Source organism: Orcinus orca, chromosome 8 (genome assembly GCF_937001465.1).
Source record: "Orcinus orca chromosome 8, mOrcOrc1.1, whole genome shotgun sequence".
NCBI classification, from domain to species: domain Eukaryota; kingdom Metazoa; phylum Chordata; class Mammalia; order Artiodactyla; family Delphinidae; genus Orcinus; species Orcinus orca.
The window spans coordinates 106,025,489-106,050,371 of record NC_064566.1 but is presented as its reverse complement, the minus strand read 5'-3'; the positions used below and the strand labels follow the sequence as shown (position 1 = coordinate 106,050,371).

The window sequence follows — 24,883 nt, the reverse complement described above, 5'->3', positions numbered from 1 at the left end:
GGGTGAAGGGGCTGGTCCAAAGTTCCTCAACTAACTAGTCTAAGAACCAGCACTGGGTCCCTTCTAGGGTCTTCCCCCTTACGCAGCACCCTGCCTCTCTCCCTCCCCACCGTGACCCCCAAGTCTGCTGGCACAGCAGTCTCAGCCAGCCAGCCTGCCCTGCATCCCTGCGTCAGGAGAGCTGGGGCCATGGACGGGCAGGTCTCCCTGGAGCTCTACCTGCCAGGGAACTGGGTTTAGGTTATTACCCGTGGTGGAAGAGACAGGGAGACGGAGAGAGGTCAGCAGAAGGAAAGAAAGAACGCACCCTAAACTAGTATTTGGAATAATGGGTAGTCCCGGATGATGTTATATTTTGCGTGTTGGTACTTTTCAAGGCTTTCCCCTGCAAGTCATTATTTCAGCTGATTGGAAAACGGTGTTGAAAGACCTGCTTCTCTGGTACCATTTTCTTCATATCCTATTAGTTGCAATACAATTACAGCGAATACATCAATTCCTAGCCTGCCCGCTGCTGCTGCCGCCAGAGCCGCCTATTAAAAAGCGGCCTTATTAATGGAATTGTACATCTAGGATTAATCGGCTTGCATGGGCCATTTACATTTCTCATTCCACAAGCACTTTTGTTTGCTTAATAGTCTGAAGGAAGTAGGAAATGACACAACAAAAGCCTCTCCCAATTGCCACGTGTATCACTGGTGGATGTTAATACCCCTTCCTCCTTTCATCTTGAAGTGCTGCCCAGGGATAAGATCCAGCACGTGCCATTGGGGAGAAGCAAGGCGGCGGCGGAGGGGACCGGGGAGAGGCCTGGGCCAAGGAAGGTGTGTGAGCTTTGGGGAAGGAGCCCAGGCTCCTGTTCAATGTTCACGAGAGACACGCACAGGGCCAAAGGCCCAGGAAAGCAGGATCCCGGTAGGGTGACGGCGAGGGGGACCCTGCATTCGCGAGACGGATGTACCCTACCTTCACCATGAGAGGCTCCAGCAAGCTGTGCTTTATCCAGGCGGAGCTGCTGTCCTGGTCGGGTCCCTGCCATGCACACAGTCCTCCGTCCATCTCCCACTCACGGCTCAGGTGCGTCAGCCCCAAGTCACTCCACTCCTGGGCCGAGCAAAGCATAGTGTCTCGCGAGGGGGAGTGTAGGAGCCGGTGGAGGAGAACACACACGTCCACTGGCCTTGCTTTCTTCTGTTGCTGTGGAGGTGGAGGCCTTAGGACGGACAGCTGGGGGCTTCTCTTCAGAACTTGGGGGAGGAGAGTTAAAGAGCATCACAGCGGAGTCCTTGAGTTCACTGGATTCCGAGAGACCCGGTAAGAGGCCGCTGTCTCTGCAGCCGCAGTCTGCCCAGGGGTCCCAGAGAGATGCCAGCCATCTGAGTGGGCCCAGCGTGATGGCAAGGGAGTGGTGCTGAGATGGGGACAACGGAGGCTAGGATGCTGCAGTCCCCCACCCTCCGTCTCTGTCAGACTCTCTGGAGAATGTGGGGATTACACTCTTACCCAGGCAGCGGCAGACATTTCCCCCCAAAACATCCTTCCTGCAGGGAGTTTCCTGGGACATCAGAGAGAGGTTGAGACATCCCAGGGAAAAGTCACTCAGAAATCCTAGACCTCGAACCTTTTAATCAAACCCCGTGCCCAGAGAATCCAGCCTGTGCTGAGCAGAACGGGGCCTGGGAGGAGAGGGACACACAGGTACGTAGGTTCTGAACTGGTGGGGCTGCAGCATTAAACCACAAGGAGGGAGTCCAGTCTGAAGATGGACAGAGAACGGATTTCCTCTCCCCGGGCGGGAGCCACACTTCCCAGCCAGGGACAGTTGCCCCCCTGCCCACCCTCTACTCCTGTCCTCTCTTCTACCTGCTCCAGGAGGCGATGCTTATAAAGGCTCATCCTTTCGCCGCCGCCGCCTTATTGCATTTGCTTCTCTTTTTGTCTCTGGCTGGCTGGCTTCCCCCGTGACCCACGGAGGTCTGCGCAGGTCGAAAATGATGGACAGCTGAGGCGTATGAAGCCTCAAGGCCCTTCCCAGCCAAGGGCTCTGGTTCAAATAGAGGGCTCCGGTCTCGGATGACGTTACTGCAGCAGCCGGGTCCATGATGTTGAAGTGCTGGTAATACAGTATGACTTTTCGCCTTAATGGAATTTTTCTAGCCCACTAGGAAAAAAAGACTCCATTAACCACACTACAAAGGCCCCTACTTATTAGTATTTTAGAACAGTGGCAAAACATTTCGTGAATCTAATTATTGCTGACAAATATGAAAATTGAAATCAAAGTTGAATTTTCAGCTACAGTGCCTCATATGCCAGCCTTCTCCAACTCCAGCTATTGCATCAACACATTTATTCTTGCAATAGTTTCAGCAGAAGATGGCTGATTTTCCCTCTCCCCACTCGCTCCCAGCCCCCGCCAGGCCCCGCGCCCTCCCCGGCTTGGACCCTATATATTTTGAAACATTAAATCTGACATATTCATCTTGGTGGTTGGCACTAGCTAACTAACTGCATGTTTACCTGTCACGGATGCAGGAATGGGCTGAGCTGGGATGCTGCTACCCTCCACCCTCTCTCCTCTCGCCCCCAAACCTAGCCTTCTTTTCTGCAGATAAAAGTCATTTGACTGATTGCAAATTCCTCGTGATATCAGGACAGAAAAAAAAAAAAGGACTTGTCAACACCTTTCTTTCTTTCCCCTATTAAGCATACTGTAAAAATCAATCCCTTTTGTCACTTCACTCTGCTTGCGAGAATGTTTAATGGATGTCATGGGAGCTAATGATCGCTGGTAGAAAATTCATTTTAGATTTGCTATTTATAAAGTGCTCAGTACTCAGGTGGGAAATTAACATGAGGCAAGGAACCGGCTGGGTGGGGGAGGGCGGAAGGGAGAGCCGGCCCTGCCAGGCTGGCATGAGCTTTGTGTAGGTGGCACCCAAGGCGGTTCTGTGGGCAGATGACACATGGGTCAGAGGTGCTGTAGGGTTCAGTGAAAAGAGCATAGGCTCCGGAAACGTCTGGACCCTGGCGAGCTGACTTTTCTGAGCCACAATTTTGTCATCAATAAAATCCTACCTGCAACACCCGGCTCACAAATTGTAGAAAGGATTAAATAAAATATCACACATAAAACATTTACCAGCGCCTGGTACTGAGGGCTAGGATATGTTTAATAAAGGTTCAGTTTCTTTCCCCACAGCCCCAAAGCCCTGTGAGGGGACCAGGACAGGGTGTGGTCGGCCCAGAATTGCTCCAGGATCTGGAACTGGCCAGGGCTTCACTCCCAGGCAAGCCTGCAGAAGAACCTGGGGCATCCAGGTGATCACACTAGCCAGTGGTTCTCAAACTAGAGCAACGGCAGAGATCGGCATCACCTGAAGGGCCTCTTCATCCGCACCCTGCTGGGCCTCTCTTCAGAGTTTCTGAGTGTTTACAGGTGTGGGGGGGTGGGGGTAGGGCCTCCGAGTCGCCATTTCTGAGAAGTTCCCAGGAGGTGCTGACCACACTCTGAGAAGCACCCTGGTGGCCGTACACTGGGAACTGTCCCCTGAAGGACGATGTGGAACCACCACCAAACCAGCACCTCCAGATGTAACAAGTCCATCCCCACCTGACTGACCCTCGCCCCTCAAACTGGTCTGGGACTCAGAATTGTCAAGCAAATCAGCAAACGCAAGTTCACTCCCTCCCAAAATTTACCTCGCTGGTCAAGCAGAAGAGGCAGGTGCCGGATTCACTGTCTGGTTTGCGTCCATGCAGAGCCAAGCCTCTGGGTAGCTGGTGCCTCAAGGGCTCTGGTGGGTGAGCCCTCCTGGCCCCCAAAGTTGTCCCAGTGACACGTGGAACTCCAGGTCGGAAGGCGCTGGTCCGCCCCTCACCTTTCTTCTAGTTTCTCCTCTTCCTGGCCTTCCCCCGGATACTTCTCTGTTATATTTGGATTAACTGCAGATCTCCTTTGATTACTCACTGTGTTGAAACAGACAGCCTGTTGCCACGTGTTTGATGACTGAACCCCGGGGGAGTTCCTATTTGCAAGGCAGCCAGTTACCGAGCGCTCGGCCTTACAAGCGCTCCTTGAGCTGCTAATTCATTGTTTAAGAAGTTGCTTTGCAGTTTCTGATTTTTCAATAACAGGCTTCTCACGAAGCCTTTAAGCTTCGGAAACAAGCCGAAAACTGCTTTTTCCGTCATTTACATAAACACCAGTGGATCAGGAGGGAGAAAAAGGGAATACTTTTGCCTGTTATTCCTGGGGCTCTGGAAGCCTCTATGCGTAGCGTGTCAAGGCTGCAGGTCTGGAAAAGTGCCGTGGGAAGTGTGCGGCTCCCAGAAAATTCGCCCCGGCGAATGATAAAATCCTGAAATTTCTCCTGACGCCCAGGCTTCCGCTTCGCCGAGCTGGGCGGATATTCTGGGCACCAGCAAATTGTTCTGTCAGCAAGCGGCTCCCTCAGCTGCATCCCGTTAGGATGCCTGTCACTCATCCCCCAGTCTTTGAACCGCAGCCCCGCCCTCTGAGGTGGCATCCTGCCACCTGGGACAGGTAAGGGGGTGGGGAGCGGCTGTAGAAAAGCTGTCAGGAGGCGCAGCCTGGAGGGGAGGGGACGCAGTCTCCCTGAAGCTGCCCCTCATTTCTGTTGTCGGGGGTGTGAATCCAGGGCGTGGACCGTAGTAGGTGCTCAGTTTTCTCAACAGAGGGGAGGAACTTTCTGGAACATGGGCCATTTTCAACCACCATCTGTTTCTCTGTCTCTCTACTTCTCTTTCTCTCCCAAATGGAGATTTCACAAATAATCCAATGAGCCAGAAAGAGCAGCCGTCCTTTTTTTCCCCTGCCAAACCATGTACCTCCCCATTAAAAAGAAAATAAACTGTGAAAACTTACTTTCACTGTTTAGTCTCCAAATTCTGATCAGGCTATTTTCCTTAGGTACCGAACGTGTATGGACCAAAACCAGGGTGCCAGATAAAAACAGAACAAAAATAAGATGCCCAGTTCGATCTGAATTTCAGATAAACAGCAAATAATTTTTTAATATAAGTATGTACTATGCATAATTAAAAGTTATGCGTTGTTTATCTGGAATTTAAATGTGTCGGGCATCCTGGATTTTTATTTACTAACTCTGGCAACCCGAGCAAAAGGGAATTTGCATTTACTTACGTCGTCTACATATTTCCATAGCTTCCATACCACAAAGCTTGCTTTGTCTGGTGGTTCTTTCCTAAGGTGGGAATATTCCAGAGAAACCGAGACCCCTCCCATGTGGCCCACAGAGCCCTGAGGGGCGGCCCTTCCAATCAGAGCTCCTCACCTGTGCTGCATGACTGCTTCACGTCAGCGGTTCTCGATAGGGTGACTTGCCCTCCAGAAAGGCTTCTTGAGACGCAGGGAGCTGCCTTTTAGAAAGTCCCAGACTTTCTGGTTCAGGGACTTGGCTCAGATCAGACTGGACGGAAGCCCTGGACTCCAAGGCCGACTCCTAACAAGGAAACCTCTGGGAGGGATCCTCTAAGGATAGAATCAGTGGGTTAAAGCAGGTCCCAAAACCCTGTTGTTCTCCTTTTTCAGCTTTTTAAATTCTCTTCCTGGCCCCCTTCTGTCCGTCCCTCTCAACGCTGAAACGAGTGTGTGCAGGGTTGCACGGAAGGACACACCCGGCAGAGAGCAGCTCTGCAAGGTCACGGAGAGGTGAAAGGGTATCAATGTCCTGTCAGTGTCTATAGTCAGTTTCTGGGTCAGTGTCCAGGGTCAGCGTTGGGGTCAGTGTCCAGGTCAATGTCCAGGTCAGTGGGGCTGGAGAGCAGTATGAGGAGGCCTCTGGGAGACAGAGCAGGACCGAGGCTGGGGCAGGATAGGGCAGGATAGGGCAGGACCCTGGCAAGTTGAGGAACTCCGGCTTTATCTTGAGAGCCCTGTGGGCTAGTGGAGATTCTTAGCAAAGGACTGAAGTGGGAAAATTTGCTTTTGTAGCAAGATAATTAATGATGGACAAGATGGAGGAAGGGCTGAACTGGGATGCAAACTGGTAGCAGGAGACCCATTCAGACACAGCGTTAGCCCATAGACAATGATGTCAGCCTGAGCCAACAGTGGAGACGCAGGGACGGTTCAGAGACGGAATGGAAGTGAGCTGTGAGTGACTGTGGGAGTGCGAGGGGGGAGGGGAGGAAAGGGGGTGCAGATGCCCTCGTGGGGAGGGAGAGACACTAACACCTACACTGTTCAGAAACCTCCTAAGATCCTTGGCTTTACTTTTCCAGTATGAATTGAGTGACAAGTTTCCCAGGATAATTCAAGTAAACGTGAAAACTACACTCTAAGGAAGTTTAAATATCCCATTTTACAGATGAGGAAAATAAAGCCTTCAGGAAAAAGAAAAAAAAAACCCTCGATTTCTAAAGTTAGAGTTAATGATGGAACTGGGATGAGAAAAAGATATTCTGATCGATGTGGAAATCAAGAAATATATTTTACACAGATAGGTTCTGTAAACTGGCAATGTAAAACTCTACCTGTGTAATTCCTTGCAGAGTTAATTAATTTGAGAACTGAGTTGGAGATGAGCTCTGACCATGTCTGGGAGAAGGTCTCTCCATCTCCTAGATGGTGGGGCAAGAGATGGAAATAAGTTGGGGGTAGGTCATATCGTATCTTACAAATCCAGAGAAAAGAGGAATATAGCCAATATTTTCTAATAACTATAAATGGAGTATAACCATTAAAAATTATGAATCGCTCTGTTGTACGCCTGTAACACACAATATTGCACATCAGCCACCACACTTCAATAAAAAATAATGATAACAATCATTTTAAAATCCAGAGAAAAAAGAATGTTGTGAGGAAAGGAGTGATTAATACTACGTGGAATCCCTCTGATTTGCTGGCCAGTGCTCTCCATTACTATGCAAACAACTAGGTTCAGTCCTTTTCTGCTTCCTGGAAAAGCCAGCTTTTCCAGAGCTATAGGCACACACAGGAACCTGGACACACACGCATGCAGACACAGACCTTCCCCGAATTATACGCAGAGAAAATAAAAACTATCAAACATAAACTTCTTCAGCTTCCTGTCGCGAAGCTTAAAACTCTGCCTGCATCCATACAGTGCCAAAGACAGCTAACTTTCTCTCTTTTTTCCATTTTTCTTTATTGTGGTAAAATACACATAACATAAAAGTTACCATTTTAACCGCTTTTAAGCATACAATTCAGTGGCATTAAGAACATTCACAACATTGTACAGCCATCAGATTTATCTCCCCAAATCTCTCATCATGCCAAACAGAAACTCTATACCCATGAAATAATAACTCCCCATCCCCTGCTCCTGGTAACTTCTATGCTATTTTCTGTCTCTATGAATTTGCCTATTCTAAGTACCTCATAGAAGTTGTATCATACACTATTTGTCCTTTGGTGTCTGACATTTCACTTAGCACAGTGGCTTCAAGGTCCTTCCTTGTTATAGCCTGTGTCAGGATTTTATTCACTCATTTCCTTAAGGCTGGATGGTACTTGGCTGTATGTACAGACCACATTTTGTTGATCCATTCCTCCATGGATGGGCACTTACTTGATTTGCTTCTATTTGGGGCTATTGTGAATAACGCTGCTATGACCATTGGGGTGTAAATGTCTGTTTGAGTCTCTGCTTTCGACTTTTGGGGGTATATACCTAGAAGTGGAATTGCTAGATCATATGGTAATTCCATTTTTAATTTTTTGAGGCACTAAGAACTGTTTTCCACAGTGGATGTACCGCTTTACCTTCCCACCAGCAGTGCACAAGGGTCCTAATTCAGTTTCTCTGTACCATCACCATTTTTAAAAACTAATAACCATCCTAATAGGCATAAAGTAGTATCAAATTATGGTTTTGATTTGCATTTCCCTAATGACTAGAGATGTGGAAAACCCTGGGTGACATCACAGAGAGTGGTGATGCCTTAACCATGTGTTTCTTGTTTAGGCTGAGGACCTCTCGCATCCTTGTCGAGGGAAGTTTAACCTCCCCCCTTTTCATACAACAGGCGAACTGCCTCTTAATATTCACAGCCCCCTTCTTCCATGGTTGTAGGCCCCTGAATTTGTCTGGGCATGTGGTCATCCAAAGTGGACGGTACCTTTCCCACCCTCTCCTGCATCTCAGTGTGGCCGTGTGACCAAGTTCTGGCCCAGGGCGTGTGAGGACGGGTGTCCTGTGAGGGCTTCCAGGGAGGGGGCTTCTTTGGGATGCAGTCCACATGTGCGTCTGCCCCTTCTTCTGTTTCTTCTCTTTCATCTCACAGCCTGGCCCAAGGATGCTGCCAACTTAGACCATGTACAATGGATCCAAACCACAGACAGGAGGGAGTCCCTCAGGAACTCCAGCCAGGAACACAGTGGAATATTTTTGTAACCAGAGAGATAAATTCCTATCTTCTTTAAACCACTCTCACTGTGTACTGTTGTCATTTGTGGCGGAATCCAATGGTAATGGATATTTCCAGATACGTGGCTCCTTCTTTACTTTAAATGCTAGCGATACTGGTCTCTCCCCTTCTCTTTAAGACCCATGTTTCTGCCTGTGCTCAAGATTTGCTCCCACCCCACCCCTTACATTCCCCGAGGGCCCTCACCCAGTCAGGCACCTCCTGTACCTCCCTTCGTGCCCCCCTTTAGCAGCCCCTACCACACTCATTCAGAGCCGGCTTCCCCATCTCACAAAGGTAGCAACCTTCTCTCCAACTGCAGCCCACCCTTGGTCTCCCTACTTTCTCTCTCTTTAAAAAAATTTGAAATAATTATCCACATTTTTATTCTCACCCCACTTTATCCTCACACTATGGCTCCAGCCCACAAGACTGTTCTCCCAAGAGGATAGAAGATATTCTCATCCCTAAGTCGGACCTTACTTAATCCTCAGCAGCATTGGATTAGGCTAACACTCCTGCCTTCCCCAAACACACATCCTCTGACCCCGATGCCATCATCCTCTCCTGGTTTTTCTCCCATGTTTTGGCCACTTCTCGTCAATCGTTTTCCCAAGATCGCATCCCTTCCCAATCCTTAAATCCTAGTTGTCTGCCCCGTTTCTCTTCACCTCCTCTCTACTGTCTTCCTGGGTAATTAACTGTGTCTGCGTCGAAGACCATCTTTGTTCAAGCTCAGATAACCTCCCAGGGTTCCACACCCGTCCAGCTAACTTCACAGTGCAGTGCTCTGTGTACACAAATAAAACCATCATGACCCAAATTGCATTCATTACCACTCCCCTAAAACCTGTCTGTGTCCCATTTACCCGGATAATGGAAGTCCTCTTCCATCTCCCTTTCTCACACACCACTGTTTTTGCTCTCCATCTCCAGGTCACACCCTCTAAGTCCAGGACCCTTGGATACCCGTGTCTCTACATCTCTGCCACGTATCCTCACCTGGTTAACTCATGCCTGATTGGCTGCCATACCCTCTACTCTTGTCCCCTTTTAATTCACTCCCCCACTGCAACTAGAGGAACATTTTAACATTTTTAAGTAACCCAAATAATGTTATTTAACGATTAAAACTGCAAAGCTAATCACGCTGCTGTCGGGCATACAGCCTTTCCACACCCTTTCTTCCCTCAGAATACACTCTTTAACAGGAACCATAAAGCCATTCAAGGTCTGACCTGTGACTACTTCTCTACCTACACCCCTTGTCTTTCTACCTACAACCTGCCCCTCCACCCCCGCTTTATCCCCACAAACTATACAATCACATTCAATCTAGCCAGATGGGATACTGGATTCCTAAATTCCTACCATGCTCTCCTGCCTCTAGGCTTTGGCCTACGCCATTTCCTTTCATTGTAACACTTTTCTCTCCTCGCACCTGGTTGAATCTCTTCACCTTTGTGTCTCAGCTTTAACATCTCTTCCTTCTAGAAGAGTTCTCTGACCTCAGAGATCTAGACGCTGCCGTAGCAAACATGACTTGCTTTTATCCCAGCACATAGCATGTTGTATTGAATTGTCTTACTTCACTGAGTATAAGAAGTAGGACCCGTGGTTTATGGCCAGCGCACAGTAGGGTCTGAATAAATCATTCTGGAGTGGATGAGATATAAATGTAAATAAGAACTCGGCCATGCCCTTGAATCTATGATTTTGCTTTTTTTTTAATCATTCACCTTGGTGATGTGGACATGACAAGTCTATATCACTTGGGGATGACACGAAGCTGATGGTGACAGCTTATCAGAATACAAAAACAGTCTCAATGGATTTAAATAATGGACCCACGTGAAATGAAATTTCATGCACTTAAAAGCAAGGATGGGAGAGGTCTTGAATAATTTTAGTCAGGGGAATGAGTGCAACGCCAATGAGCAATCGCGTGGAATATCTGAAAAGGAAAAGAAACGAATATAATAATAAAGTGGTCCTAGATGTAAAGTCCACACCGTGGTAGGTAATAGCCCACTCCACACCCTGCGGGTCCGACCACATCAGCAACCATCTCTCTGGTAATGCCTCTTAGTGGATCATTATCAAACTGCAGCAACTTTAGAAGATAGTGATCAGGATGATTAGCGGTCTAGAAGTTATGCCCGTGATAAAGACGAGAAGGAACTAAAATGTCAAGATAAGATAACTTGGGTCCATAATAGACTTCTCTTAGAAAGAAACTGCATCGCACAATATGACTTGTATTTTGAGTGGCTCTAACTGGCATAAGTTAGGAAGAGGCAAATTTTTGCTCCACATAGATTCTCCAGGATTGTATTCAACTGCACGTAATTGAAACCTAATTTTATGGGGATTTTTTTTCCATAAATAATAAGTGTGGACATAGGTATTCCAGAGCTGGCATCACTACTATGTTATCTTGAACTTGGGGTCCTTCTGTTAGATTGAGCCATGTGAAATTGTTCATACTCAGCTGGTTTTGATTTACTAAAACAAGTCCATTTAGTTCAACCTAAGAGCTTCCTGTTTTACCATTCGGGATGTGTTTGCCACTCTGATGCCATTTTGTCCTCCTGTTTGCAAGTTGGTTCCTGGACCCCCGGGTAGTACGCCAGGCTCTCAGTCAAGAAAAGTCTGGGGGAGGGGGGTGGTAAGGTTCACAAAGCACAGCCTTCCTGAGTAGAACCCTCAAACTCCCACCCGGGAAACTTCTGCTCACTTCCCATTGGCCTGACCTGCACGGCATGACCATCCTCAGCTCTAAGGAAACCTCAGAGGTACGTATTATAAACAGGCACTTTGCTGCCCTGAGCAAATTTAGAGCCCTGTTTATAAGAGGAAGGATAGAATTTATACTGAACAGTATTTTCTCACAGAGTTTATCCACTATACAAAGGGAGGCTAGTGTCAGTTGATCTCCACTGTATCTGCACTGTAGAGTCATAGGTGTTTCAAAGCAGAGGTGATCTTGCCCCATTCTGATCCATTTAATGAGAATTTTTGTGAGTTGAACCTGGGCCTCTGCTATGACAATCTCCACAGGCGATTTGGATAGACAGCCGGAACTGGGACCACAACTCTGGCAGTGAGCGTCTGCTCCCTGGAAATCCTGGAGTTGGTCAACAGGAATTAGCGAACATCATTCAGGTGGGATGGTTGTCTTGGGCGGGAGATCGGGTTAATTCCAAGGTGCCTCCTGCAACTCTAGAAGTCCGAAAACGCTTCTGGTTTTGATGATTAAACTATTCCAGCCTTGGACAAGGCTTCAGCAGTGCAAGAAAGTAATGAAAAAGTGGTGATAAGACATTCCGATCCTTCTACTCAGAAGGTTTACGGGAAAAGGAAGAAGAAATATAGAATAATTATTCTTATTTGCTTTCAGACTGGGCAAAATGGTTTATCTATCTGCAGGTGTCTGTGCATCACCAATTGCACTGAGAAAAAAGGTTGTCAATCTTTTCATGTTTGGGCCAGGTGTCCTCTGGCTGTTTAGAGGACAGTCAAATGCCCCGGGGGGGATGGATGGTGAAGAAAGAGGCAGAGTAGGTTTGAAGAAGCAGGTAAGAAGCACTCGTCCACTTTGCCTTCCCCAGATAAACAAAGCCACCCAGTCACTCTCCTCTTTCCTCAGGTGCACCCTTCCCTGGCCCCTGGTGCCCCCTCTGACGCCAAAGTGGTTCAGAGAGCAGCCCCTTCCTCCACACTTCTGACCCGCTGACGACTGGAGGTCCCATTTCCTGCGCTTGGGTGAGTTTAGCCAAAAAGAGTGAGCTCATCTCCCGCTCCCTGGACGCCTATATCATCTGGTTTACATCTGGTTATAACTAGGAGGGATTACTGATGTGTGGGATTACATATTCAGGGTCCAAAAAAGATCTTGTCGGAGGAAGGTATGAGTTGAATCTAATAAAGGCTTCAGAAAGGGTAAGTTTCGAGGCCAGGTTGCCGTGTGCACAGTACAACACAGGCATAGGAGGAAGAAGGGTTAATTACAGCTCACCCTGAGTCTACAGGGCTCTATGGCTACTCATAAACCTAAGGGCGTCTTTCTCTCTCTCCCTCTCTCCCCTTTCGTCCTATCCATAAGCACTGGTCGCCTGTGTGTCAAGTACTGTGCTGAGTGTGCAGATATACAAGGCAGTCCCGGGCCTCCAGGAGCTCACGGTCCAGTGAGGGGAGACAGACGTGTCAGCAGGTAGCCACGCAGATGTCAGCGGACACGAAGGCCGGAAGGAGGTGCCAGAGCAGTGGAGGCAGAAACGAGAGAAGGAGGGGCTTCAAAGGGACGCTGAGCCTGGAGTCTTGCCGTGAGTCATAACAAGCGTTTTCCAGGTGGACAGGGCGGCCCTCAGCAGAGCGCACGTACTAGGAGGCGGAAACCTCAGAAAACCCCTAGGAATCCACGGATCGGGAGTAGGGTTAGGGGAGAGGCCGGCGCCCCTGGGCCATGCCTTTCCAAAGAGCTGAGACTGCATTGTATCCTAATCTGGAATCAGGAGAGGCCACGTCCTTTAACATTCTGGGCTACTCAGAGCACACTGGGAGGAGATTTACCTTAAAAAGAACATAAAGTAGCTGGAATAACTTTAGGAAAGGGCCATCAGCACCCTATCTGTGAATGGTCATACAGAAAATAGGAGAAAAGCTTGGAATATTTAACTAAGGGAGAAGGGGAGGGAATCCTGTTTTCAAATATTTGAAGGAAAGTCATGTGGAAGAAAAATCAGCCTTGTCCCGTGGGTAGTAGTGTTAGCAGCAATGTGATATTTATTGAGAGCTTACTATGTGCCAAGCGCTTTATCCGCAGTAACTTATTTAATCCTCATACCAGCCTTAGAGGTAAGACTCAGAAGTAGCTCCGTTTTATACAAGAGGAAACTGAATCACCCACAGAAGTTGATTAAACCGCCAAAGGCTTCAGACCAGGAAGTGGCACAGCCAAGGTTTGGACCCAGGCAACCCAGCCACTATGTTGTGTGTTCTCTCCAGACCTCGAGCAAATGGCTGGAATCGATAAGAAGACAGCTTCTCCTTTGTCTCCCCGTCTTCCTGAACGGTCAGATGCAATAGCTCTCTAGAGAGATGCAAGTTCCCCCCATACTGGAGACAGAAGTTAGGGGACCACTGCAGCTGCACTTTTGGGGTGTTAGAGCTCCAAGAGAGGGATTGAACTAAACCATCTTGAATGTTCCTCTGGGCTCGGCTGGCTGCGACTCTGGCTTGCCTGACACAGCAGCGTGAACACTTTGTGAGTTACCCAGTGACTGCACTTGGTACAAATTTGCATGAGAGCTCTGCTCCCCCGGCGCCTCCTACACCTGCTGACTCCATCAGAACAGGCAAGCTTTCACTCCTGCCTGCACTGCAGGATCTGACCTGGCTTGGAGGGAGGGCCAGCATCACTCTGCCTAACACTGTAGCTGCCAAGTTGCCATTGGGGTTCTGAGCACGGAGCCTTTGTTGCCTGTGAGAAGGAGCGCCATGGAAGCAGCAGGCTGCTGTAGCCAGTTCCTGGGGAGCGAGCGGGAGCGGAGGCCAGGAGAGAGAAATGCAAAGCTTCACACTTATGAATGGAGTTTCTGCCAAGGCTCACCATCACTTAGCTCGCTCTAAATCCGCCTCTGGCACATTCATTCCTGACCCATATTCACACATCCCAAAGCACCTGAATTTCTCCTATAGGGTTGGTTGTTATCCTTCCTGAGTCCCCCTACCTGAAATGCCGCGACTAGTTCATCCTTTCTTCCCACCTGAAGGATGCCTTCTTGATGAAGAAGCGCGTGCGTGTACAGATATGTGGGACAGTATGTACGATACAGTGTGTGGTGTTTGTGTGCACACACACCACTCGCACGTTCCTGCTTTGGTCGTCCGTCTGTGACTGTGTTCATATTCTTAGCTTCCTACAAACAGAGACTGCTTCTGAATATTTTCTTCTAGCACCACTACCTTTCAAGGACTAGACTCAAAAAGACGATTTGCGGAATTGCAAAATGTGAGACTTGAAATGAAACTTGAAAATCTTTTAGTCCAACTGCTTTATTTTAGAGATGAAGCAACTGAGGCTCATGGAGTGGCTGTGTCTTATTCCAGGTTGGAGAACATTTTCGGATGACTCGAGAGATATGGCTTTCAAACCTGGCCACAGATTGGAACCCCTTAGGGAGCTCTGAAAAATCACCAGACAGCTCACAAAGAGATTGTGGTGTAATTGTTCCGGGATGGGGTCCAGACATGGACACTTTTATAAAGCTCCTCAGGTGATTCTATGGTAGAACAAATTTGAAGACCACTGGCTTAGAAAATGGGAATATTGCAAATAGAGACACATTGCACCTACCCACTGAGGACCTTCTAACATCTGAGACAGGGTCAGAAGAGGTACAATTGCTCCAGGTTGCTTGACTTGGAAGAATCATGGATCCGTGAGAAAGATACTTACCTGTTCTCCTACAGGGGAAAAGCTAAGAAGAGTCACCAGCACTATGGAAATGCAGATGGAAGCAGTGGGGTAAGCAATGTTCCTAAAGCACCCACGGGGCAGCCACAGCACACAACGTGGGCGGAAGAAAAGCTCGATTCCCTTTGGGTACGTGAGGCTGAACACACAAGCTGACAACTGAAAGAAGACTTGTGTCCCAACCACAGCTGGAGTATCAGAGGAGAACCAATAAATGACGACGCATGTCTACTATTCCAGGAACCCTAAATTAGGGTGTGATGAGTGGTTAGCAAAAAACAAAGTAGGTTCTCAGAAGGGAGGTCATCTTAAGTCTACCTTGAAATTTGAATCCCTCAGAGTCCCCTGAACTGCATTTGCCTCACCCCGACCAGCTGCCTCAGCAAACCCTGCCCTGCCCTGTGTAAGTTGCCCCCCTTGCCCCCTTTGACCATCTAGTTCTATGCAGAAGGCAGGGCACAAACGTGCTGCACAGGCCACTGGACAGGATGGCAGCAGTGCCAAGAACCAACGAATACTCGAATGACAAGAGCCGATAGTCGCAAAGCCAGCTACCTCACGCCAGGTTTCGTCATCCTTGTGCTAACTGAGGGAGCATCACACGTCCCTGAGCCCCTCGCGGCAGGAGTCAAGGTGGCGTAGCAGAGGCAGCAGCTGTTACATGATGGACCCAGAGCCAGGAGGAGCCTCCTCCCCCAGTACTCCCCATCTAAAAACAAGCAACCAGGGTTGCTGCGTTCTTCCTGCCCATCATAATTTGCACAAGCAACTGTGCAGGAGGCCATGACACACAACGTGCCCCCCTTGCTTCTGGTCCTGTTGGTTCTTCCCAATGTGATTATAAAGAATGGCAAATGAAATCAAATCTGGGAGACTGTACTCTTTTTTTTTTTTTAAGATTATTTTTGATGTGGACCATTATTAAAGTCTTTTATTGAATTTGTTACCATATGGCTTCCGTTTTATGTTTTGGTTTTTCGGCCACGAGGCATGTAGAATCTTAGCTCCCCAAACAAGGATCAAACTCGCACCCCCTGTATTGGAAGGTGAAGTCTTAACCACTGGACCACCAGGGAAGTCCCCGTACTCTGTCTTTAGTTGCTTTGATCACTGATATATTCCCAGCACCTACGACAATGCAGGGAACATAACAGGAACTCAGTAAACACTTGCCAGGTGATTGAACCAACGGACAAATAAACAACTAGATCTAGTCTGTGTTGGATTAGAGTTTGGTGACACCACCACCAAGGAGAAGCAAAGGAGGCGCCTCTGAAGAGTGAATTTGAATGAGCAGTTGAAGCCAAAACCAGTCCATCTTTTGAACATTCTTTTATTGCTGTAAAGGACAATACTCTTCGAGAAGCCAAAAAAGAAAGAAAGAAAGAAATCAAATTTAGTAACCTAAGATGTCCTTAGTAACAGAGCTGAAGAACGTGTTTTCCAATATTTGGTTTCTCAGCTTGACAGTCTCTCTTGAAATACTTTTTTCTCAGCAATGAAAATGTGAATCGTTGTTGGTTTGTTTTGCGGTTTGCAAATGACTTACAGAGCTCTTCTGGCAGAGTTTCTGTTTTTCTTGTTGCAAGTAAACAAAAGGCCATTTCTCTAATATGACTTAAGTGGGGGAGATTCTGAGATCTCCTGTCTTGGTTTTGGAAAGAGGAAAAAAGGTAGGGAGGCAAGCAGAAAGAAGAACAAGGACACGGGAACAAGCAGGGCGTAGAAACTAAACAGAAGCAGGAAAGAGGCAAAGGGAAAAGGGACGTGGAACACTGGAGTGTCGGGGACACACAACAGCTGAGGACGCTGCTGTCAGTGGGGTCCCAGCCACACTTACGGGGTGTGAACGCGCCACTGGTTCTTTGGTCCCCCCACTATCATTGCACCACGTCATCTGGGCTCCTGGTGACCTGGGAGGACAGACTCCCCTCCTCTCCTAGGCAAGCCTGTGCAAGGCGGAGCAACCCCTGCCAGGTTGACCCAGATCTGTCAGCTGATCAATTATGTTTCCCACGGAGGAGAAGGGAAAATGAAAGGGAGAAAGAAAAGGGGAGAGAGAGAAAGAGAATTGGGAGGGCAGAGGAGAGGAGGAGAGAGGGCAGAAAGAGGGAGGGAGGACAGGGGAGAGGAAGAAAGGGAGACGCAGGGAGAGTGAGAAGGCGAGGGATGGAGGAGGAACACACGCATCTCTTCGCTGAAGCTCTTGTAAGTTTAAGCGGCCACAGCAAGAGCGGGCTCAGTCCAGAAGGTTGCAGAAACAAATACATAAATACATAAACTAAAATTCTAGAGGTTACTGGACGAAATCAGTCAAGGCAGAGGATAGAGTCCTCTTCTTCCCACCCTTTGCCAGTACAGCTTAGAGCTGTTCTTTTCCCTCTGAAACTCTTGGCTCCACCCTCCCCCTTCCCAGGGCCCCGCCCCCTGCCATTGGTCCCACCCGCTTCCCCGTCCCTGAACAGTCTCCTCCTACAAAACGATGGGAGGTATGGTCCCCGCCGCATGTTTCTTCTAAGTCCCTTCCTGTCTTAACCAGCACATCCTCTAAGGGTAGGAGGCCTCTGCCACCAGGTGGGAGGAGACACCTGGGAAGATGTGGTACCCAACCCCATCCGACCTGTACACCATCGATTACCTTATTTTTGAGTGTTTTCATTTTTTATGTTTAATTAGTTTTATTGAATTTCAAATGGCTACAGACATAAAGTAAACATGTAACAAGCCAGTAGAGCAGAAAGAGAAGGAGCTGCGTAAATACCAGCAGGCTCAGCATGGAGCTCCACTTAGCACCGCATGTTTGCCGCGTTACAAGCCTTAATGAGTCCTTACAACACCCAGGGGAGTTGCTCCCCATCCTGGCAGGCAGGTGGGGAGGCAGGCGCACAGAGGGAAGTATTTCCACCTACAGAAAACATGGGGGACTTTGAGTTTGGATGTACCTGCTGCCCACCCAGCTGTGCTCAGGCCACCAGAACTGGCTGGAAATCTGGCAGGCACACTCATTAGGGTATTGGAAGGGTCTGAGGGACCTCCGCTGGGGTTACATATAAAGCAAAGTGGGAGTTTTTTGCGTCTGTATCATTCTAGTTGAGGGGCAAGAGGCAAGAGCAGGTCGTGAGCTCCAAACCTAAAAATTCTGGAACAGGGACAAATCCTAGACACAACAGTCCTCTCCAAAGTGTTCCCACCAGGAGCAGATGGCAAGAGCATCACAAATCCTTCCAGCATGTTCCTGGACGTCCCAGAATCAGAAATGTCTCCACTGCTTAGGATGTTGAGATAGCTCACCTTGCCCCAAGGGGTAAACTGTGGCTACAGCCAACACTGGTGTGGCCCATCCACGACACACAGCTGGCCCCAGCCTGGGTCACTGCTTCTCAGGGCTGCCAGACTGCGTGGGTGCAGGGGCAGAGCCCCGGGGAGCTGCTGAGACACAGTGCGTGGCAGAGCACACAAGCAGGGGACCAGGAGGCCCTTCAGGGACACAGCTCAGCACCCTTCATCTCAGCATCCTAGGAGAGGCCACTGGGAAACCACGGAAGTCGGGGCAGATGTCACAGGATGAGAAGGGGTTCCAGGGCTCGTATTTGGCTTTAAAACTGACAAAGGGAAGAAGCAGCACCAGGACAAGGCTGTGTGCCTGGCAAGTAACGCTGCGACCCAAGAATGGCCCTGGCTGGGACCCTCCGGCCACCTCGATCAAATGCCCTGAGGACCGTCACCGTGTGTGAAGGATGGAGGCGAGCTGCATTTGTTGTGCCATCCACGGCTCACCCATGGCTTGCCCCCAGTTGGCAGCTCCAAGCCTGGCAGCCAGGGTCCACACCGTGAAGCTCCTCTGCAGTCTCGCCTGAAGTTGTTTTTGGCCATGCTTCCAAGTGCCCACAATGCTTACATCAGGCCCAGGATCCCATCATCCCAAACCGATTTTTCACTTTGCCAGTAAACATTGTTATGGTCTCATCTGCCCCCCTCACATCTCAGAAGCACTGCCCAGCTCAGGCTGCGGCTGGCACCCAAGTGTTTACTGTGAGTGGCAGGAACCTGGCCAATCCGCCCAGCTGAACGGTGTCCATGTTGCTGGTGCCCAGAGAACGAGAGGGTGAACCTAGCCCCATCTCCTGTCCCTTCCCTGCTGCCCTGCCTGTGTATAAGTGGGCAGGTGTGTTGATGTGGGATGTGAGAAGGTGAGAGAAAATGAGAAAGGTTAAGACAGGAATCTAGCCAAGCTCCTCGGAAAGTGTTGAAAGGAGCATTAATCCTTCGAAGGAGAAATGGTCGGGTTACTAGAAGGAGAGAAGCTGCAGCACCACCAGCCATTCCTTTCAGAGCCTCTCAGTGGCAGAAGGTGGGCGGTGTGCTGAAAAGGACAGCGCCTAATCCCGTCCTCGGTCCTCACTCTGGCTCCCAGGAACTGGGAGGGGCTCTTGTTAATCAACCTCAGATCTTCTTAGGGCCAGAGCCCCAGGGCGCTAATCACCCCCTGCCTCCCGCCCATCACTAATCAGTGCTGACTCCCTCCCCATCTAAGCTGGATCATGGTTGCTGGTGGGGTAGAGGTGAGAAGCAGGTCAGGGAGGGGTCCATCACCTGCCCCTAGCCCCGGGCACCTTTTCAAGAAGGCAAGAAACCCAGGAAGTAACGGCTTTAGGAAGAGCCAGCTTAAAACAAAAACAGAGGAGAAGAAAAAATTGCCTTAGAATGTGTACTGCATTCTAACTAGTCCCACTGGGTCAATGCAATAGGGGTGGATTACTGCAGGCAAGACGTGGCTGCCTCAGTAATTCTGTGAGTTTGATAAGAGGTAGCTGGCCGACTCCAGCCCTCAACCCCTTGAAGAGAAAACACACATCATGTTGGCTGGTCCAACTGGCATGTGGCTCAGGGGTCTTGGGGGTCCCTTTGCATTAAAATTGTGCAGCCCTGTTCTTTTGTGACACTTTGAAGGCTATTCAGAACCGGCTCGAGGTGGGTAGCACAAATAAGGCCATTATTCGTCTTAGGAAAAGCAGGATTTGGTAGAATGTGAGGAGATCTGGGATAACCAAGTCACCTCCATCCCCACCCCAAGACGGCAACAAGAATGCAAAATCAGAATTCCCCCTGGAGAATTTTGCATCACCACTTCCTTCCCATCTATTCAGGAATGATTCAAAGTATGAGCAAATATTATGCTTCCCTGCATTTATTTCTGATTAAAAAAAAAAATCATGTATGCTAATTTATATGTAAATTTAGTATGGCCCTGGGGCTCCTGGCATGCAGCCCGTGGGGCTATGGATGGTGGAATTTTGGCCATTGTCTCCGGTTTGAAGTTACAGATGGAAGAGACACAGACCTCAGGACAGATGGAAATTATGGAGGTCTTGGGACCTTCCCTGTCCCTTCCTCTGACCCCTCACTCCACCCCTTGCCTAGTTAGTTTCCATTTCTGTGGTTAGCATGATAGAAGCTGTTTCCCTGAGGCTACCTGGCTCTGGACTCAGTTTCCAGAGTTGGGGCTCTGACCTCATTGGGTGAGCCCCTGTTCACCCAGTACAAGCAGGGGTTTGCACACGCGCGCGCGCGCACACACACACACACACACACACATGCTGCCACAGCTCCTTGTTACGTAAGACGAGTCAATCAGGGCTGCCGCCACGTGGCCTCCTTCACTCTCACACCCACCACCCGGTGAGGGAGGAGAGACACCCCGAGGCCGGCGCCCCCGAGGCTGGGTGCAGCTGGCAAGGCAAGGAGATCCCGCACAAGGGACTTGCTTGCATCCAACTCAGATCCCTCCGGGGCCCCCTTCCTCCCCCTCGAGCCCCAGCCGAAGGTACACACGCATTTGATTCTTCCCAGCCTGGTCCCTCTGCCCACCTTGCGTGGTCACCCCTGCAACTATGGCAAGGGGACAGTCCCCAAAGCCCACCCTCAGAGGGGGGTCAGCGGGACCCGAGGTGGGGACCAGTCCGGACCACGAAAGCCCCGTGCTGCAGTGGGGAAGGGAATCAGGTGGGTGGGACTCCTCAGCCTTCTCCACCCCCTGGGAGTGAACTTTCCTCTAGGGACTCAGCTGCCAGGGCTGAGCTTCCACGCGGGGTCCTCTGGGAGATGGTGCTGGACCACCCGGGGGAAGTTCCCCTGCCCGTCTCAGTCCCTGGGAGTGCAGGGATCTTCAAAAAAGAAAGGCAAGCCAGACCCTCAAAGGACAGGGTGGGTGGGAGCAAGCAGGTGGGCAGGTAATGCGGCTGCTGGGACCTGAAAGCCGGGACAGAGCGCGGGGCCACCCGGTGCAGCGAGCGGACTCAAGGTTGAAGCGGCTCCCAAGCCACCCCAGCACCGCAGGGCCACGTCACAGCGCGCACTCACCCCCAGCAAGCCCGGCCCCAACTGCAGCCCCTCAGCTCCGCTTCCCAGAAGAGAAAGAAACCAAACATTAGTATTCGACTCTTCATGCCTCTTTCCGTTCAACTTAGGAGAGCTTTCCGGGATTTCAGAGCCCCGCTGGCTCCTACAGCCTCTTATCTGCTTGTTACCACGCCCCGCTGCCCCCCTCCACAAACACACCCCAAAACACATGGGAAACTACCCCGCTGCCCACCGCTGCTGCGGACCGATCCAGCCCTTCCAGCTGGCTCTCTGACCACGATGCACAGGTACCTGATTATGCCTAGCCTGCGTTTTCTGTGTGCTCCTTGCAGAAGCTTTGCAAGTTTACTGGCCGATAGATATTTAAAGTTTCCTCTCGTAATTTCTTCCCAGTACCATAAGCAATGCGTTAGCAGCCCCGTCGCCCTCCGAATCCGTGATTCCATGTGTCTCCATCTATCGTGTGTGTGCAAGAATGTACGGAGGTCCAGGGGACCAGCACACAGCCACGTACCGCACGGGAGCCCCAGACACATTTTACTTCTGCACGTACATTCCCCCCCCGCCCCCCCGCGCCACACACCCACCCACCGTTCCGGCAGCAGCCAACATCAAATCAATATCCTCACAGCCTGGGAGGGAGGATGGAGTCCCAGCCATGCTGCTCGGACGCTCTCTCCCCCACCTGCAAACCAACCGCACAGCAGAGCCGACTCAGAGAGTCTGCGAATCACCAACAGCACGCTGTACAATTCCTGGGTCGACTGTAGGCGAATCAATAGCAAGCTCTTACCTTGAAAGAGAAACAGAGCAGCCAGCGCTGTGAAGATTGCCCAAGAGATAGAATTGTGCATTTTTGCCTGGATGGTTTTCATGATTTTTTTTTTCTTCTTTTTCTTCTTTTTTGTCAGGTTCGGGGTTTTTCTTTCTTTCTTTCTTTCCTGACAGATTGCGTTGCTCTGGAGCTGGTGGAAGGAGATTTAAATCCACTGTTTTGCTGAAGGACACCACAAGAAAGCCAAGGATGGGAGAGAGTGTGACTTCTCAGTAATTATCTCTCCTCATACTCTGGCACTGAGACACCTCGTACAATCTGGCCCTGGACAGCCCTCCTACAAGCTGCAATCATTGGTTCTAATCCAAGGATTGACAGAGCTACAACACACGCGCGCGCGCGCGCGCGCGCGCGCGCGCGCACACACACACACACACACACACACACACACACACACACACACACACTCAGGAATCATTTACTGGGCAAATCAGGCTAGCTGATTAAAGAGACAGGAGCCTGGAGAGATGGTATGATAAATGCCACTTTGCCCCTTCTATATTACTTTCATTTTTTAAACTGACAGTCTCAGAACTCCAAGCATCAAAAAATCCCTTTCCTTCTGGCGTTCCCTGGCCTCCTGAACTCAGATTCCCTTTACACTGGAAAAATCCCGCAGCCAGCAACCGCTTACGGGAAATTTTAAAGGGACATTTTCAAGCTTGGTGAAACTTGCAAAAATGAGTCAGATTTCATTTGTTGGTACTTATTTTCCTCTCCGATGAAAATATCATTCAATGACAAATTTTTTCCCTCTCTCTCTCTCATCTTTCACCTTTTCCAATCAACCTCCTACTTTGTTGCTTTGAAAATAATAAATAACTTTCTATTTTCTTCTCCTGTCACTTCTGTTTCAGAATATTTGTACTACTCCTATATTTCATTCACTAATTTTATTTCCTGAAGTCATCCATGTGTGTATGATACCATGAAAAGAGATGGGGCTTCCGAGATTTGAGAAGAACTGCAGTCCGAATATGGAGAAGATTCTCCAAAAGGAAACAAGGGGTGAGTTTATTCTACATGCCTCAGTCAATCCACTTTCACTAAGATAAATAATGTAAGTGCTTGTGGTTTATTTAAACTGCAGCAAGATAGACTTAGGTTAGACACACTGAAGGACTTTCTGAGTATAGACTTTGTGTGTGGTTGCAAAATGTCCTCAGAGAGTTGCAGACATGCATCTCCTTGATGGTGGGTAAGCATATAACTCTGACAGAAATAATCTAATGGATGTGATGACTTTTTGAGAGATCTGCTAACTCTAAGGTCCTGAAAACTGATGATCTAATTTGTGGTTTTCTCTTATGGGAAGCAAGTTATGTGATGCAAACAAAAATTCTGGAAAACTTAGCCTGTTCACGGCACCTTCCTTAGCTGATTCTGACACATGCCTACCATCATGATGCCTCAACACACACATTTTTGAAGTATTTCTTCCAGATTTCCACAGTAATTATTATACTTCTTGTAACCCCCATAATAATTTGAATGTACATATCCTTGAACTGCATAGAACAGAAGTACTTGCTGGGTGCACAGGTGAACTGGAAGCAGCAGTGCCATTTTGCACAAGCCTCAGAGGCGTCACTCACCTTGTGTTGTGCATGAAGGAGAGAGGCGCCCCCTGCAGGTGTGCAGCCCAGCGACTTAAGTGGAAGGAGCAGTGGGGTCTGGGGACCTGGATCCCAGTTGCAGCTCCACACAAACCGAGGGACCGTGAGCACGTTTTATTTCTGTGAACCGTGTCCTTTCGTCTGTACAGTTAAAGGGCTGCGTCTCAAGTCTCTTTTTATTTTAAAGGCTTTCTGTATTAACTTTTTTTTTTTTCTGCCACTGCGTTCTAATTCACACGTCCACCAAAATGCCCTTGATGTTCTGATCTCCCAAGGGACAAGCGTTTTATCTCTAGACTGGTCTCCTTGTGCAGTGCTCCACAGAGCGACACGTGCAGTGGGATGCTCCGGAGTGGCTTTGGCCACAGTAATAACCGCCCAGCACAGAAGACAGAAGGCACGGTGGATTCCTCTACTGCCACTTCACTGCTCTCCAGAGCGACGAGGAAGACAGCGGGTCACCGGTAAGCCTTTCATCCCTACCTGAAGAGACAGAGACCAACGTTTACAAGTGTCCTCACCCGGACCTGCAACAAATCTGTACGTTCACCAATTTCTTTTAAGCATCCACAGGCGTGCCCACAGTAATAAACTTATCATTCTAGTTGATATTTATTGAGCATTTGCTACGTGCCAGGCATGAGAGCCAGTGTTTTGCATGCATTTTTCTCTTTAAATTCTCACAACCTATGAAGTGGTACACTTATCATCCCCATTTTACAGATGAGGACATTGAGGCTCAAGGAAAACTTGTCCACAGCCGGTCAGCAATGGAGCCCAGATGTGATGTGAACCTGAGCATTTGTCTCTCAGACCAACCTCTAAAATACTATCCTACGCTAACTACCATAAGGGACTCAAATAGATATCAGACAGTCTTACGTATAACCCCTTTGCTATTGTTTTTGTTTTGTTTTTTAATTTTTATTGGAGTATATTTGCTTTACAATGTTGTGTTAGTTTCTGCTGTACAGCAAAGTGAATCAGCTATACGTATACATATATCCCCTCTTTTTTGGATTTCCCTCCCATTTAGGTCATCACAGAGCATTGAGTATAGTTCCCTGTGCTATACAGTAGGTTCTCATTAGTTATCTATTTTATACATAGTATCAATAGTGTATATATGTCAATCCTAATCCTCCAATTCATCCCACACACACCCTTTCCCCC

The 24,883-nt window shown here is 49.0% G+C and overlaps 1 protein-coding gene and 1 non-coding gene across 5 annotated transcripts in view; both read right to left on the bottom strand.

Moving 5' to 3' along the window:
• NTM (neurotrimin) overlaps positions 1–23,993 on the bottom strand; it is a 942,656-nt gene extending 918,663 nt beyond the window's left edge. The window contains exons 1-2 of one of the 4 annotated variants that reach the window (XM_049714324.1): positions 23,690–23,993; positions 22,053–22,224 (exon numbers count right to left, since the gene is read on the bottom strand). In XM_049714324.1, coding sequence (XP_049570281.1) covers positions 22,053–22,134 — 82 coding nt within the window. In that variant the 5' untranslated portion in view covers positions 22,135–22,224; positions 23,690–23,993. Of the gene's footprint in view, positions 1–22,052; positions 22,493–23,689 lie in introns of those variants that run through there. The other 3 variants (XM_004280497.3, XM_004280499.3, XM_033407015.2) reach the window with 3 other exon arrangements.
• Positions 7,919–8,040, bottom strand: LOC117196871 (U6atac minor spliceosomal RNA). Its single transcript, XR_004477286.1, has one exon. It is a non-coding gene; the product is annotated as a U6atac minor spliceosomal RNA (small nuclear RNA).
• Positions 23,994–24,883: the final 890 nt, after the last annotated feature.